The 13,064-nt window shown below is 34.0% G+C and overlaps 1 protein-coding gene across 1 annotated transcript in view; it reads right to left on the minus strand.

The window, feature by feature from the left end:
- LOC106689148 (dynein axonemal heavy chain 3) overlaps positions 1 to 13,064 on the minus strand; it is a 144,295-nt gene that overhangs the window by 72,195 nt on the left and 59,036 nt on the right. Inside the window, exons 19-21 of the mRNA XM_067051158.1 lie at positions 12,627 to 12,841; positions 4,461 to 4,699; positions 2,040 to 2,223 (exon numbers count right to left, since the gene is read on the minus strand). Coding sequence (XP_066907259.1) covers positions 2,040 to 2,223; positions 4,461 to 4,699; positions 12,627 to 12,841 — 638 coding nt within the window. The remainder of the gene's footprint in view (positions 1 to 2,039; positions 2,224 to 4,460; positions 4,700 to 12,626; positions 12,842 to 13,064) is intronic.

Consider the following 13,064-nt stretch of genomic DNA (forward strand, 5'->3'; position numbering starts at 1 on the left):
TATATATATGAAAAATGAACCTCAAAAAACATTTCAAAGAATAACTGCAATGAAGATCTCTAGAGCTTTTCATACTATCTCCTAAGACACTGTCCGCATCTTAACAGGACTCCTAACGATAAAAGTACTTACGACTCTTGGTAAAATTAAAATCCAGAATGTATAACAACAAAGACATTGGACAAAACATTATTGAAATAAAAGAGAAAGCTAAGCAATGGATACACCCATCACAGCAAGCCAAATTAACACAAAACATTGAAAACTTAGACAATTCCAACTTACTAACAATCAATATTTATACTGACAGAAGCAAACATGAACAGAACACTGGGTGCACTTTTATATTATAGAACACTGGGTGCACTTTTATATTATAGAACACTAGGTGCACTTTTATATTACAACATAACTTATTATGATGAACAACATAGACTTGGCCCACATTGCTCTAACAATAAAGCTGAAAAATTAGCAGTAATTAAGGCCACAGACTACCTACTTAGGCAGACAGATCACCCTCCCTTAATTATAATATTTACACCGTAAATAAAATACTTGTTTCAAGCAAAGGCGGTCGGCACTTCCTCAAGGACATTCATTTCTCAGCGGGTGGCTTTTCTCCTTCAAGAGGACATTGCTCCATAACGGGCCCCATCACCCAGGGTGACATATAGACTATTTTATTCATAAAGTCGCAAAGATAAAAAACAATATTTTTTTGTTTTTTAATTTTTAAAAATAATTTTAATTTGTATTTAAAGAAGTTAAATTTGTTTATTTTATGGTTCAATATTTTTGTTTCACAGTTTTGTATATATTTACTTCAAATACAGCAATAACAAAATTCGACTATATAATTTTTTTCTTCACCTTACACAGTTGGACTAGTAAAGGTTCCTTTTGAACCCCTAACCACCGTAAACAGTAAGTGAATTAGAGCAGTTGTGCTACAATCGATGTTTGCATCTACTATCGAACAATGAAAAAAGAAAGACACTTGCTTGTTAAGGCACAGGAGAGGGATGATGCCTCCTAGAAGCAGGAGTGCTGAATATCCTTGACCTACTGTCAGCGATAGATATTTAGAAAGAATACATCAAGAATCACCAGTCATCCAAGATTGTATTATTGAAGGAAGAAAGCACTCTTTGTTTGGATCGCCGTTTTGAATTGGACGTATCTTGGAAGCTAAAATAGGATCAAGCCTTTATCTACTGTCAGTAATAGCATCTTAAGAACAAAGACATCAGAATCAACAGTTACCAAAGATTAGTTTGCTCTACCTAGGATTAATTATACTTGTAAAAGTAGCCATTAGTTTAGTTAAGTGTCATTGTGTTCTGATTGTCTGGAAAAACCGCCCTGAGACGAGATTCAATAATAATGTTATATAATTTAAAATAAAATTCTCATGTCTATTTAATATTTAATCTTTTAATTTAAACCTTTTAATCATCAATGCTATATTTGATATCTGAGAGTAAGAAAAACTATTAAATCCCCTTTTATTTATTTTAAAATAAATTTTGAACATTACAAAATATGATAGTAAAATAATCCCATAGAGGACAAATTCATTCAATTTGAAGGCATAAATATGTGTAAGAAATACTAAACATAACAAATACAAAAACAAAAGAACAAAAAGGAGGTTTTAAAATATTTTTTACACTGTCAATCCAACAAAGAGAATCAGAAAAAGTAAGCGTAAGTTAAACTTAAAAATAAAATCCCAACTGACTGCAATCAGATAAAATGAAGGAATAGATACAAAACTATAAACTAAATTAATTAAAGACAGATAGAGAAAGGCTGATGATGAGAAAACAATGTGGAAGAAACAGAAAAAGAATAAAGGACTCAGCTTTTCAATAGGACTGATCAAAATAGGATTATATTGTTTGTTTCCACTAAGAGGATTTTTAAATATCCTGTTTTAATGAAACGAAACATCTACATATCAATTGTTAACAAAATTAATCATCAGTTAGTAATCTATAATTCTTCACAAATATAATGTTCACCAAAACACTTACAATGTCAACAAGATCTATTCGAGATGTTGCTTTTAAATCATACCAATGCCGGTGATCAATCCATTGTCTTAGTAATTCTATTGGTGGTTGGGCACCATAGGTTTCCTTTTGTGGCATACTTAAATCATCAACGAATAAAATACATGTTTTACCCATTGAAGGACCATATACACCTTTTCTTCTCCTGTAATAAAAATTAAAGAAGATGAAGTTTTAAAAATTATATTAAATATTAATAAGACTCATTCTAATGGTGATACCTGATAAATGCATTTTTATTCTTCCTTCAGTAAAATCTTATGGAAATTATCTAACATTAAAAATAAGAAGAATAATCCATTTCCTTGGACCAACTTATTACTTACTTACTAGTATTTAAGTACTAAGTAAAGATGTTACAGTAGCTTTTCGCTTAAATCAAATTATCTAAAGCACCACTTTACTCCACTAATTTTACATTTATTTACCATTTTGTCCAAAACGGTTATAACGATTTCAATTAATCTGCTATCAGCCTCAAATCAGCTAGGTCTTACCCAAACTGTTAATCAAATGCCAAATTTTTAAGTACCTTTAAATTTGTTAATTTGAAAAATTAACAACCATCTTTGATTTTAGTGGTAATAAACAAGGTATAAATATAAAATAAAAATGAATTTTATAGTCAAATTTGATAACTAAAGGATAAATCTAAATTTTTTTTTGTTTTCATGGTTGTTATAAGAATAGTCAATTTTTTTTTTCACTCCCCCTCTGTTTCTCAAACTCCTATCTCTGCCCTACAACTAAAATTTCAAACAATGATGTTGGTGAAGATCTAATCCAGGTAAAAATTATTAAACTAAGCCTTCCTACCACACTTCTGAACATCTACAACTTTCCTCTTCAATAGTTCATTTTTCTCACAGTCTGGTAGAAAAGTACTTGTCTACCCAGTGAATAAGGTCAGACCTTACTCCATCCTATCAAAACCTCTATAAAGACATCCTCAACTTACTTCATTCCTTGGACAAAATATAATTCTGTCTATTATGAGACTAATCAATCTGGTTTCCATTCTGGTTATTACACACAATTGTCTCTGCTAAAAAATTCCTAAGATCTCTATTCCTCCACCAGACAATCACAATCATTGTCCTCTTTGATTTATTAGAAGCCAATCTAATTTTGATTTGAACTGGTTCCACTCCTTCCTGTCTTTCCGCCCTCAAATTGTAATTTATGATTAATTTCCCTCATCATCACTACTTTTCTCTTGATATGTTCCTCATGGTTTCTCCCTCCCACCAGCCCTATTTTCCCTCTATATAAATGAGTTACTTAACATTGTCTACTACTCCCAATATCTTTTCTATGCAAAGGACCAATAAATATATATATCCTTTGACTCTTCCGACATGCTCGAGGCATCCAATAAGCTCCAGGAAGACATTGATAATATTCAATGCCAGGGTTAAAACATAAGTTGAGCCTGAATCCAGCAAAAACTAAGGCCATTCTCATCAATTCAAAACCCTTCCTTACTATCCATAACAAAACCTTTGTATTCAGTTTGAAAACCATAAAAAACAGATAGACATCGCAACAGGTAATTGCTATTTTTTATATTACCTTCTTTCTAGTCATTTCTGAAATACGGGGAGAAGATTATTCCATTGGTAACCAACCTATCCAAACCACAGTGTGGGAGGGTCAAATTTTCATTCTTTGGAACCACCACAAAATAAAAGTCAATCTTCTCAGGTCGGAACAGAACCTGTGCCGCTGCAGTTGGGAGATTGCCAAGGTAACACCTTAACTCAATGAGTAAATTTAACTCTACTTGCTTAAACTAATAGAAAGCTTTTCCATTTTAAAATTTAAGTATTAATGAACAAATGAAGTGGTTTAATACTAGACAAGATAATAATTTTATAAAAGCCCATTACACGTGCCTTATAGTTTTAAGAGTTTGGGATAGTAATATTTCTAATTTCTATATTTCTATATTTGTTAAAAAAGAAAGATTAACCTTACTTTTCCTTCTGTCAATCTGAATTCCTTTAAATTTTTTAAAGAATAGTAGTCTTTTGAATTTTTAACATAAATAACATCATTATTAAAATGAATAACACAGATAAGAAATAAATGAATAAAAAAAAGAGCAATTATCAAAATCAAAACTCCTAGCAAGCAATTTGTCATTGTTTAGCCTATTTTTCAAAGAGGAGAAGAGCTGATCAGAGAGGGCTTCAAGGATTAAAGAGAAATTTCATTTACCTTTTATTTGCGCTTTGACTATAGTAAAGTGAGAAAATGGGTGACAATTTTCTGAATTATCAATTACTTATTAATGAACAAATTACTTACAATAACTTACTTATTATCTAACAAATCACTTGTAGTGAAACACTAGTTAAAGATATTCAAATATTGTACAACCTGTCCAATTTAGACATAATAATTTCTTGAGTCTGATTGGCTGAAGTTCTGGCAGAAAAATTGATTACATTCGGAAGAAATTTATCTCGAGAAAGAGACATCAAGTGATCAAGCACTATAGCAGACTTTCCAGTTCCAGTAGGTCCAACAAAAAGAATTGGTATTTGGAATGACATAAATGTCTTAAGAAAATATTTTTGTCGTGCCATATCATCAGTTTGAACAATTAAATCGGATACCTAAAAATGAATAGCCAAGTAACACAACCAAACATAAAAATTTAAACATCATATAATTATAAATTCCAAAAACCGAAATAAATTACTTTTTTTCCTTAGTTTCTAGCTTTAATTAAAATATATTAGAACTAATCAAAATATATTATGAACAAATGAAGTATCAGGAAAGATAATAAGATCAAATAACAGAAGTACAACATTCATGACTTGATGAATAACAATGATTTGAGTATGATTAATTTTGCTGCATCTAGAGGCACGATAGTAGGAGAGCGCTTTCTTCCCATATAAAAGGATACAGATGGCTACTAGGAAATCAAATAATGCTTTTAATACAAATTAAATAAACCAGGACATGAATTTATATTAGTCTATGCAGCTAAGTTCACTACCAGTAAAGTATGTAGTCCAAAAATTAATAGATCCTCAAAGGAGAGAGCAGTTAGTTTAATCAATAAGACGAATATAAATAATAAGAAGAAAGAATGAGAGGCGCTGATCAGTCTGAAGACATAAAAAGCCAGGCCCAGGCAACATGCAAAGGAACAAATGCTGCAGTTTGAAATGTAATACTAGGACTAAACGAAAGACGAGATGAACCTTGGTTTGATTGAGAATGTCAAACAGTTAGGGTTTCAAAAATGGGGCATACCACCTCATGCTCTAGAAAAGGTTTACACAGAAAAAACAAAGGACGATGACAAAACAAACTGCTGGAAAAATAGTATATAGGCAGTGAATTGAAATAAGAAAATTTTACCAGCTTGTAAATACTGAAGAAAACCTTTCGAGCCATATATAAGTGCCTGCAGAGACCCAATCAGATGGAAAGACTATCTTTGAACTTTGGAAGGAGTGGTACAGAGGACCCATATAAACAATGACCTGTAGGTGGTGTTGAACCTGCAGATGAGGATTAAGTTTAAAAAACTTAAAAAAGCATCAGGAAGAGGTGGATTGTTGTGTGTGCTATTTTAATATTAAGGGAAGGAAAGGGTAAAATATAAAAAAAACATATTTATGGATTTCTGACAGAGTAAGACTATATTAAAAAAAAAGTATCCAAGAATGTGAACACTAAATCTTTTCTTACTCTTTGTTTTTGTCTCTTACCTAATGTCCAAGAGGAAATCGGAAGGTATCAGGCATGCTTAATGAAAGGAAAATACACAACAGATAAGAATTCCTAAGAAAAAAGGTAGAGAATATAAGAAAATTCAGTACAGAAATGTATTTGCTAACAGACCTTGCTATGGACTATTTGGGGATTTCAAGAGTAGATTAATATCTTGAGCTACAAATGTCAGTCTATATAAGACACTAGTAAGACGAATACCCACATATGCTGCAGAATGCTGAACTATATTATGAACAGGTTTTTAAAAAATTTATTTATTGATATTTACAACAGTATAAAAAATATAACAAGTAAATTTGATCATAATGACATAATGATAATGATATGATACAGCATGTAGAGAAACAAACCAGTAGTAGAACTCTAAAAACATTTTACAATATGAGGTCACGAGGCCATCTTCTTTTCAGGCGCCTCGGAGAATTGCCAGGAATGGAAGAGGAAGCAAGGTTAGAAACCAGTGAGTTTGGGTGGGTAGGGAGTATATAATATAAGAATGAAATCGGGTTCGGGCTAGATCGGTTACATAAGGAGCATTTAGGTCTTTATGGATGGTTTATTAGTAACAAAATAAAGAGCATTGAGGATTTTACGAAGGATTTTGGACTGTAAGGATTGGATACAAGAGGAATTCAAAGGTTTAGTGGAGCCCCAAAGCTCAACTCTGTATGTCCTGATGGCCCTTATTATTGTCATGTAGATCAGCCTTTTGTAATGAGTTGGAAGTTTAGACCGTTTGTCTAGTAAGTGCTGTAATAGTCGGAATCTGTGTGCAGTTTCCTGTCTTTTCAGTCTTGTGTGAGGATTCTAGGTTAGTCATTTGTCAAGGTGCAGTCCAAGATAACGAATCTGTTCTACAGGGGTAAGAGCCACATTATTAAAGTATACTGTATCGGCATGGGCAATCGGCAGGTTTACGACGAAGAGTAAATGTGATTTGATGGGATTTATTTTTATCCTCCAATTTCGACACCATTCTTCGAGGGTTGTGATATGGGACTGGAGAGTTTGGGATGCAATCGAAGGGTTATTACTAACTGTGAGCACACATGTGTCATCAGCATACGTAGTAAGGATAGTGTTAGGAGTTGTTGGGATGTCATGGTGCTGTTTATAGAGCAAAGTAAATCACTACCAAATTTGGTGTAGATTGGTTGGGTCATGTTTAAATTAATTCAATTTTTTTTATTTTCATCAGTTTTATAGATCAAGTAAGGCACAAATGATAGGCCAAAAAATTTTATTTTCCAATTTTTTCAAAAATCCATATTTATGGGTTCCTGGAGGTGCTAAAAACGAATATCAACTTTGTTTCGCAACTAAAAAATCTTTTACCACACTTTGACAGGTCAGTCAGTCTAAATTGTTTCAATATAGTATGAATTATAAATTATAGTGAGGGTTATTGTATAAAAACTATTTATATTTTATGTAGAATATATGTAAAAACATCATATGAAGGGTCAGGGGTTCAGTACTTTGTAAAGAAGTACTGTTACTTGACCAACGGTTGTGCAAGGAGGTGATTATGAAGGGGTTATACAAATACTAAATTTTATGAAAACAATGTTCAATTTTTTTTTTTCGAGCTTGTCATGTTTTGAAGAGTATATAGCCCCTTTTACATCTCGGTAATTAATTGAATTTTGAGGTTACCTACCCCCTTCATAGAAACTAAAGATTCCAGAAATCTACAAATGTTACATAGCCTCCTCATCCACTGACTTGTTAAATTGATGTAAAAGTTTCAATAGTGTTCAATTATTGTATATACAACCTTAAATATAGCAATAGCAAAGCATTCCTGAGTCTGCTAGTTCACCATAAAGAAAGAAATGATTTAAAGTATAGCATCAATAATGGTTTTAATATCTTAAAAAGAAATGTATAATTTGAGCAATGATCATGAACAATTAATTAGTTTTCTGTAGGGTAAACGATTGATGGATAACATTGCTCTGTATTTTATATTTCAACTGGATTTTTCCCTGGCAGTTTTGAGCCAACTTCTCAACCCTGCTATGGCACGGACAGTGATGAAGCGCTGATTGTACGCCACAGCTGTATAGACGGTGTAGAGGGAACAGGTTTTAGAGACAAATTCTGAGGATGATCTTGGAGATAGTCAATTAAATAAACTCTAGAGACAGGTGGCTTATGCTGATCTAATGGAGCTATAGGATATATTGTTTCAGTAACATCCATTATAGCAAATTGTCTCAGATGGACTGCAAATTCAAAGAATACTTGAAAATCAAGTTCCAAAATAAAAATGGTTCAAAAGAAATCCATGAAAAACAAGGAAAGGCAGTCCAAGGTAGCAGGGAAATCCTGTGAGGTAGCCCTACACAACTTGGTCTCTAGGATCGAAAGATCACTTTAAAAAAAAGAGATTGACAGTTGGCACCTTCACAGACATTGAAGGAGCATTTGACAAGACCCTATAGCGTTATTAACCATGCACTAAGGGACAGAAGAATTGATCCTATTGTATCCGGATGAATAACCTCCATGCTGAAACAAAGGATCCTCAAATCGGAGTTAGGACGCTATGAGCTGTGGATCAGACCCAAAAGGAGGCCTACAGAATGGGGTGCTCTCTCCGTTACTGTGGTGTTTGGTGGTTGATTCTCTTTTAACAACCCTAGACATGGCAGGCTACTATACGCAGGGCTATGCAGATGACATCGCTATCCTGATTGTAGGAAAGTATCCTCAGGTACTTTCAGACCTAGCACAGACTGCAGCAAACTGGCAGGCTGTTGTAAGGACAATGGTTTGAGCATCAGCCCACTCAAGGTTGGTGTCTGCGTCTTTAATAAAAATAGAAAGGTGACAATAAGATCACCTATACTGAATAATATCCAGATAAACCAAGTCAAAGAGGTGAAAAACTTGGGGTCATTCTGGATTACAAGGTACATTCTGGAGCACAAGCATGTGTTAGAGAAAACCAGTAAAGCCCTCAGATGCCTATGGGCCTGCAGACATGCAATTGGTAAGAACTGGGGGATCAAAACAAGAATGGTTTACTGGCTATACATAACTGCCGTAAGACCAATGATGTCATATGCAACCCTGGTATGGTAGCACAGAACCAAAGTAGGGATGTATAGGAATATACTTGACAGACTACAGAGGCTCGCATGCCTTATGATCACTAGAGTGATGAGCACCATTCCTACAGCTGCAATGGAAGTTATGTTCAGTCTGACTCCACTGGACCTGGAATTGAAGCACAAGCTCCGAACACTATCTGCAGGCTTGTTAAACAAGATGCTAGATCCAATGCCCTGACTATGGCAGGGCATGGGAAGATAATTCATTGGATAGATGAGGATAGGGTGCTCTCTATGCACTCAGACTTACAAATCCACAAATATAAAGGCACTAAACTAAGTGTCAAAATCGATAAAACAAAGATAAATAAACCAAACAATGGCATTAATTGCTACACAGATGGCTCCCTAACAGCCCAGGGCTCAGAAGCCAGCATCTGGTGGGGTGATAAGCCATTGGAAGGTATATCTATTCCCTTAGGGAAGTACACTTTAGTATTTCAATCCGAAATACTCACAATAAATCATCAACACAGACAGCCATTCTGCAATAGGGGCACTCAGTAGCCCCGTCACTTGTTCCAGAGTTGTTGAAGACTGCTATGCAGCACTCAACAGACTCTCACGCACAAGTAGAGTCAACATTGAATTGGTGTCGGGTGACTGCGGTATCACCGGCAACGAACATGCTGATAGACTTGCTAGGAATGGCTCTGAAACCATTCCTTTCACACCAGAGCCTCTTGCCTAAGCTTTGCCAAAAGCACTATAAAGGCGGCCTATGGATTAAAAGCCAAGCATCATTGGCTCAATAAAAGACTAAGACAGGCTAAGCTGTTCCTTGATGAATCCCATAGGGGACGAAGCGAAGAACTACTTCAGCTGGACAGGACCTCTCTTAGGGTAATTACAGGGATCTTTACAGGTCACTGCAGATTAAATAAATGCTTAACCTCATGCTAACAGTCACCCTTGTGTAGATTCTGCAATGCTAAGGATGAGACGGCCTATCACATTACTTGTTGGTGTGACCGGTTTGCAGGGGTGAGGTTTACACTGTTTGGGGTGGATCGCGTAGTGGATCCCAAGCAGTGTGAGCTGATCAACCCCTTAAGCTAATTAACCTTCTTGGAATCAACCAAACTTTTGTGCCAAATTTAAAAAAAAAAAAAAGTAGCAGGGGTGGAATGGTGGAATGCTGAAGATGCATGATACTTGAGATCTAGATTGGTAAGGGGTAGAACGGAACGGGGATGACTAGTGAGGTCAATGATGCAAGAGATCCTCTCATTCCCTTGGGGACATAGTGCCACAGAAGAGAAGCCACAGAAATCACTTTATCATTTTATTATTAAGGTTTCAAATTTCAAAATATTTTTACTTGCTTCTTAACAATAAATAATTTATTTAAATGGCTATTTTAGAAATAAACTTTAATGACTCTGTCTTAAAAACCAACCACTGCCATTGAGTCCAGCCACATTAGGCCAATTTAAGGCCATTTCAGGATAAAACTCCTAAAGTTTTGAAGGAGGAGATTTAAAACTTTAATGAACATTACTTAAAGAATAACTTTTGTATTACCTAAAATCACACAAAAATGTATAAAATACAAAAATAACGGATAATTTACAGAATACCACAAACAATATTATATTATATAGTTTCCCAAGTGTTCAGAAAAAAAAAAAAAAACTCAATTTGATTGAACTATGAACACGTACATTTTATAAACATATTGCTATTTCTAGTCTATCCTAGTAACTGAGATTTCTTCCTTCGATGTACCCCTTCAATAAAGAAGAACAAGTAGAAGTCACTTGTAAAACTTATAGGATTTCCCCACATGAACGATAGCATAAATGCTAAAGTTATATTAGACAGAGCTTTAGAAGCAACAACACGGTTGTGTTTGTTCTCAACTGAGAGAAAACATGCCACCCATCTTCCTGATTTTTTTTTATACTCAATTTATCGTGCAGAATTGAAATGACAATACCTTTTGATACTCCTATGACCCCGTATATTTTGCATGATTTTGGTCTTCAGTAACTTAACACTATTACCTCACCTGCTTCGAGGAGGTTTATTGTGTTGACACCAACGGATCCATAAGATATGCCGATATTGTCGCATTTACAAAAGTCCAAGACACGGCTCTGGTCTTGGATCCGACGGTAAGATTCGAGAGTAATGACATCGAACAGGAAGGTGGAGTAGAAAGGGAAAAAAAAGGAAATATATGAAAAATGCATCCCTTTCCTTAAGGAAAAATTCTGGGAGACCTTCGGAGAGAGAGAGTTCACCGTGAGAGGCCTCTGGTTTGGCTCTCACGGAACCATACCAGATAGAACAAGGAGCTTCTTAGAAGGACTAGGTGTTAGCATTGGAGATATAGAGATCTTGGTGGAAAATATTATTTTGGACTCCCTGGAGAACATACATCATCACCTACATGGGAATTAGCTCTAGATTATTTATATATTTTAGTAGGTGGACCTGTCGATTAGTGTGTTTTAACTTATTAAATTATTTCATTTTTATTTATTTATTTTTTTTTTACTTTTGTACCCAATCAAGTATTTCTTTTAACCAACTTTTTATATTTTCCTTTAAATCTATGTATTAGTTTTGTTTTGGTAAAATGTATTTATTTGTTTGTTTTAGTACTGTGACTAGTACTTTTCTGGTTTGATCTCACATCTCTGTCTAATGGTGAATGTGTTTACCAGGTCACTGGGGAAGATCTGAGAGGAGTAATTTGGGAGAGTGAATTTGTCGATCAAATGAAATAGAAATAAAAACTGTGAAATGGAAGGGACAAGAGAAAGGGAAAGAAAAAAAAGGAATAAATTGAAATATTTGTATTTATTGTGTAGACTAGAACTGATTGTAAAAGAAAAGTGTGAGAGAAAAAAAATGTTTTCTTTCTATTTTATTATATCATTTAGAAATATGTAATTCATATATGTCCGATCACGGATTGATTAGTATGCTGTGTAATGTAGCAACCCGATGTATTTGGGCAGCATGAATGAATAAAGCATTTCTCTCTCTCTAGTGTCAATCATTCCAGAGGTACTCTACTTCTACTATGTTCTACGATGTTTTGAATAATGTAGTCTTATTTGATGTGCAGTCATGTTTAAATTAATTTATCCAACTGTAAACAAGATGTGCCATGAACTCCATGTAACTCAGCTTTGATTTATTTTGGTATTAAGCCTTTTAAATATTACTACTCAGTCACCCCTCGAAACTCACTTTTTTTCCATTGATCTAAATGAAAAAAACTGTTTACTTCAACCGATGATAAAAACAGATCCACTTGATGAATATGGCTGAAACTTTGACATCTAATGAGTAATGGTGCCTACTTAAAACAAACCACTTCCGATGCTACGAGTGCCATCTCTTGGATTTTAAAAGGACTAATTAATCCACCCTTGTAACTGGGTGGTTAAAACTCAACAAGACACTCAATAAACTTTGATTCTGAGGGTTCAATACAATATAAGATTATCAGTGCAGGAGTTAGGGAGTTAGAAGTTCAAAAAGTTTACAAAAGACATTCTTTCAGAACAAAGGAAAACTTGAGTTAAAAAGAGTATTATTAAATATTTTAACAACAAATGAAATTAGGTACTTTTAAATTGTGTAGAGAACTAAACTAATATGAATTAAAAATAAAAATTACAAAAACATTTTAAAAATCAAATGTAATACATACTTTTGCATTAGGCGCTAATGCAGTTCTCTCCATAGTTTCAACCCAACCTATCCATCCTCCTTGATTTGATTTATCATAAAAGAAGTCCCATACCAAAGCTTTATCTGGAAATATTTGATTTTTAGTCAGCTTGAAACTAGCAGGTTTTGGATTCTCTGCGTTTTGGCCAATAAGAAGCATACGATAGAAATTATCAAATTCTATTCTGCTTTCACCTGCACAAATAAAAATGAGTGAAATTTATATGACATTTGAATAAAGAAATTTATATTGTATAAAATAATTGCATAATTGGGTTAATAGATTATCATGTATCATAGTCAAAAAGGGTATGAAAAACATTAAGATAAGGCTTTATAACAAACTGATGTTTAGCCGAAATATGTGGGCCATCCTCAGCGCTAAAATATAACACAGACAGACATAGATCATATATAT

This window comes from Halyomorpha halys, unplaced genomic scaffold (genome assembly GCF_000696795.3).
Source record: "Halyomorpha halys isolate HHAL.00 unplaced genomic scaffold, Hhal_1.1 Scaffold1286.1, whole genome shotgun sequence".
Taxonomy (NCBI): Eukaryota; Metazoa; Arthropoda; class Insecta; order Hemiptera; family Pentatomidae; genus Halyomorpha; species Halyomorpha halys.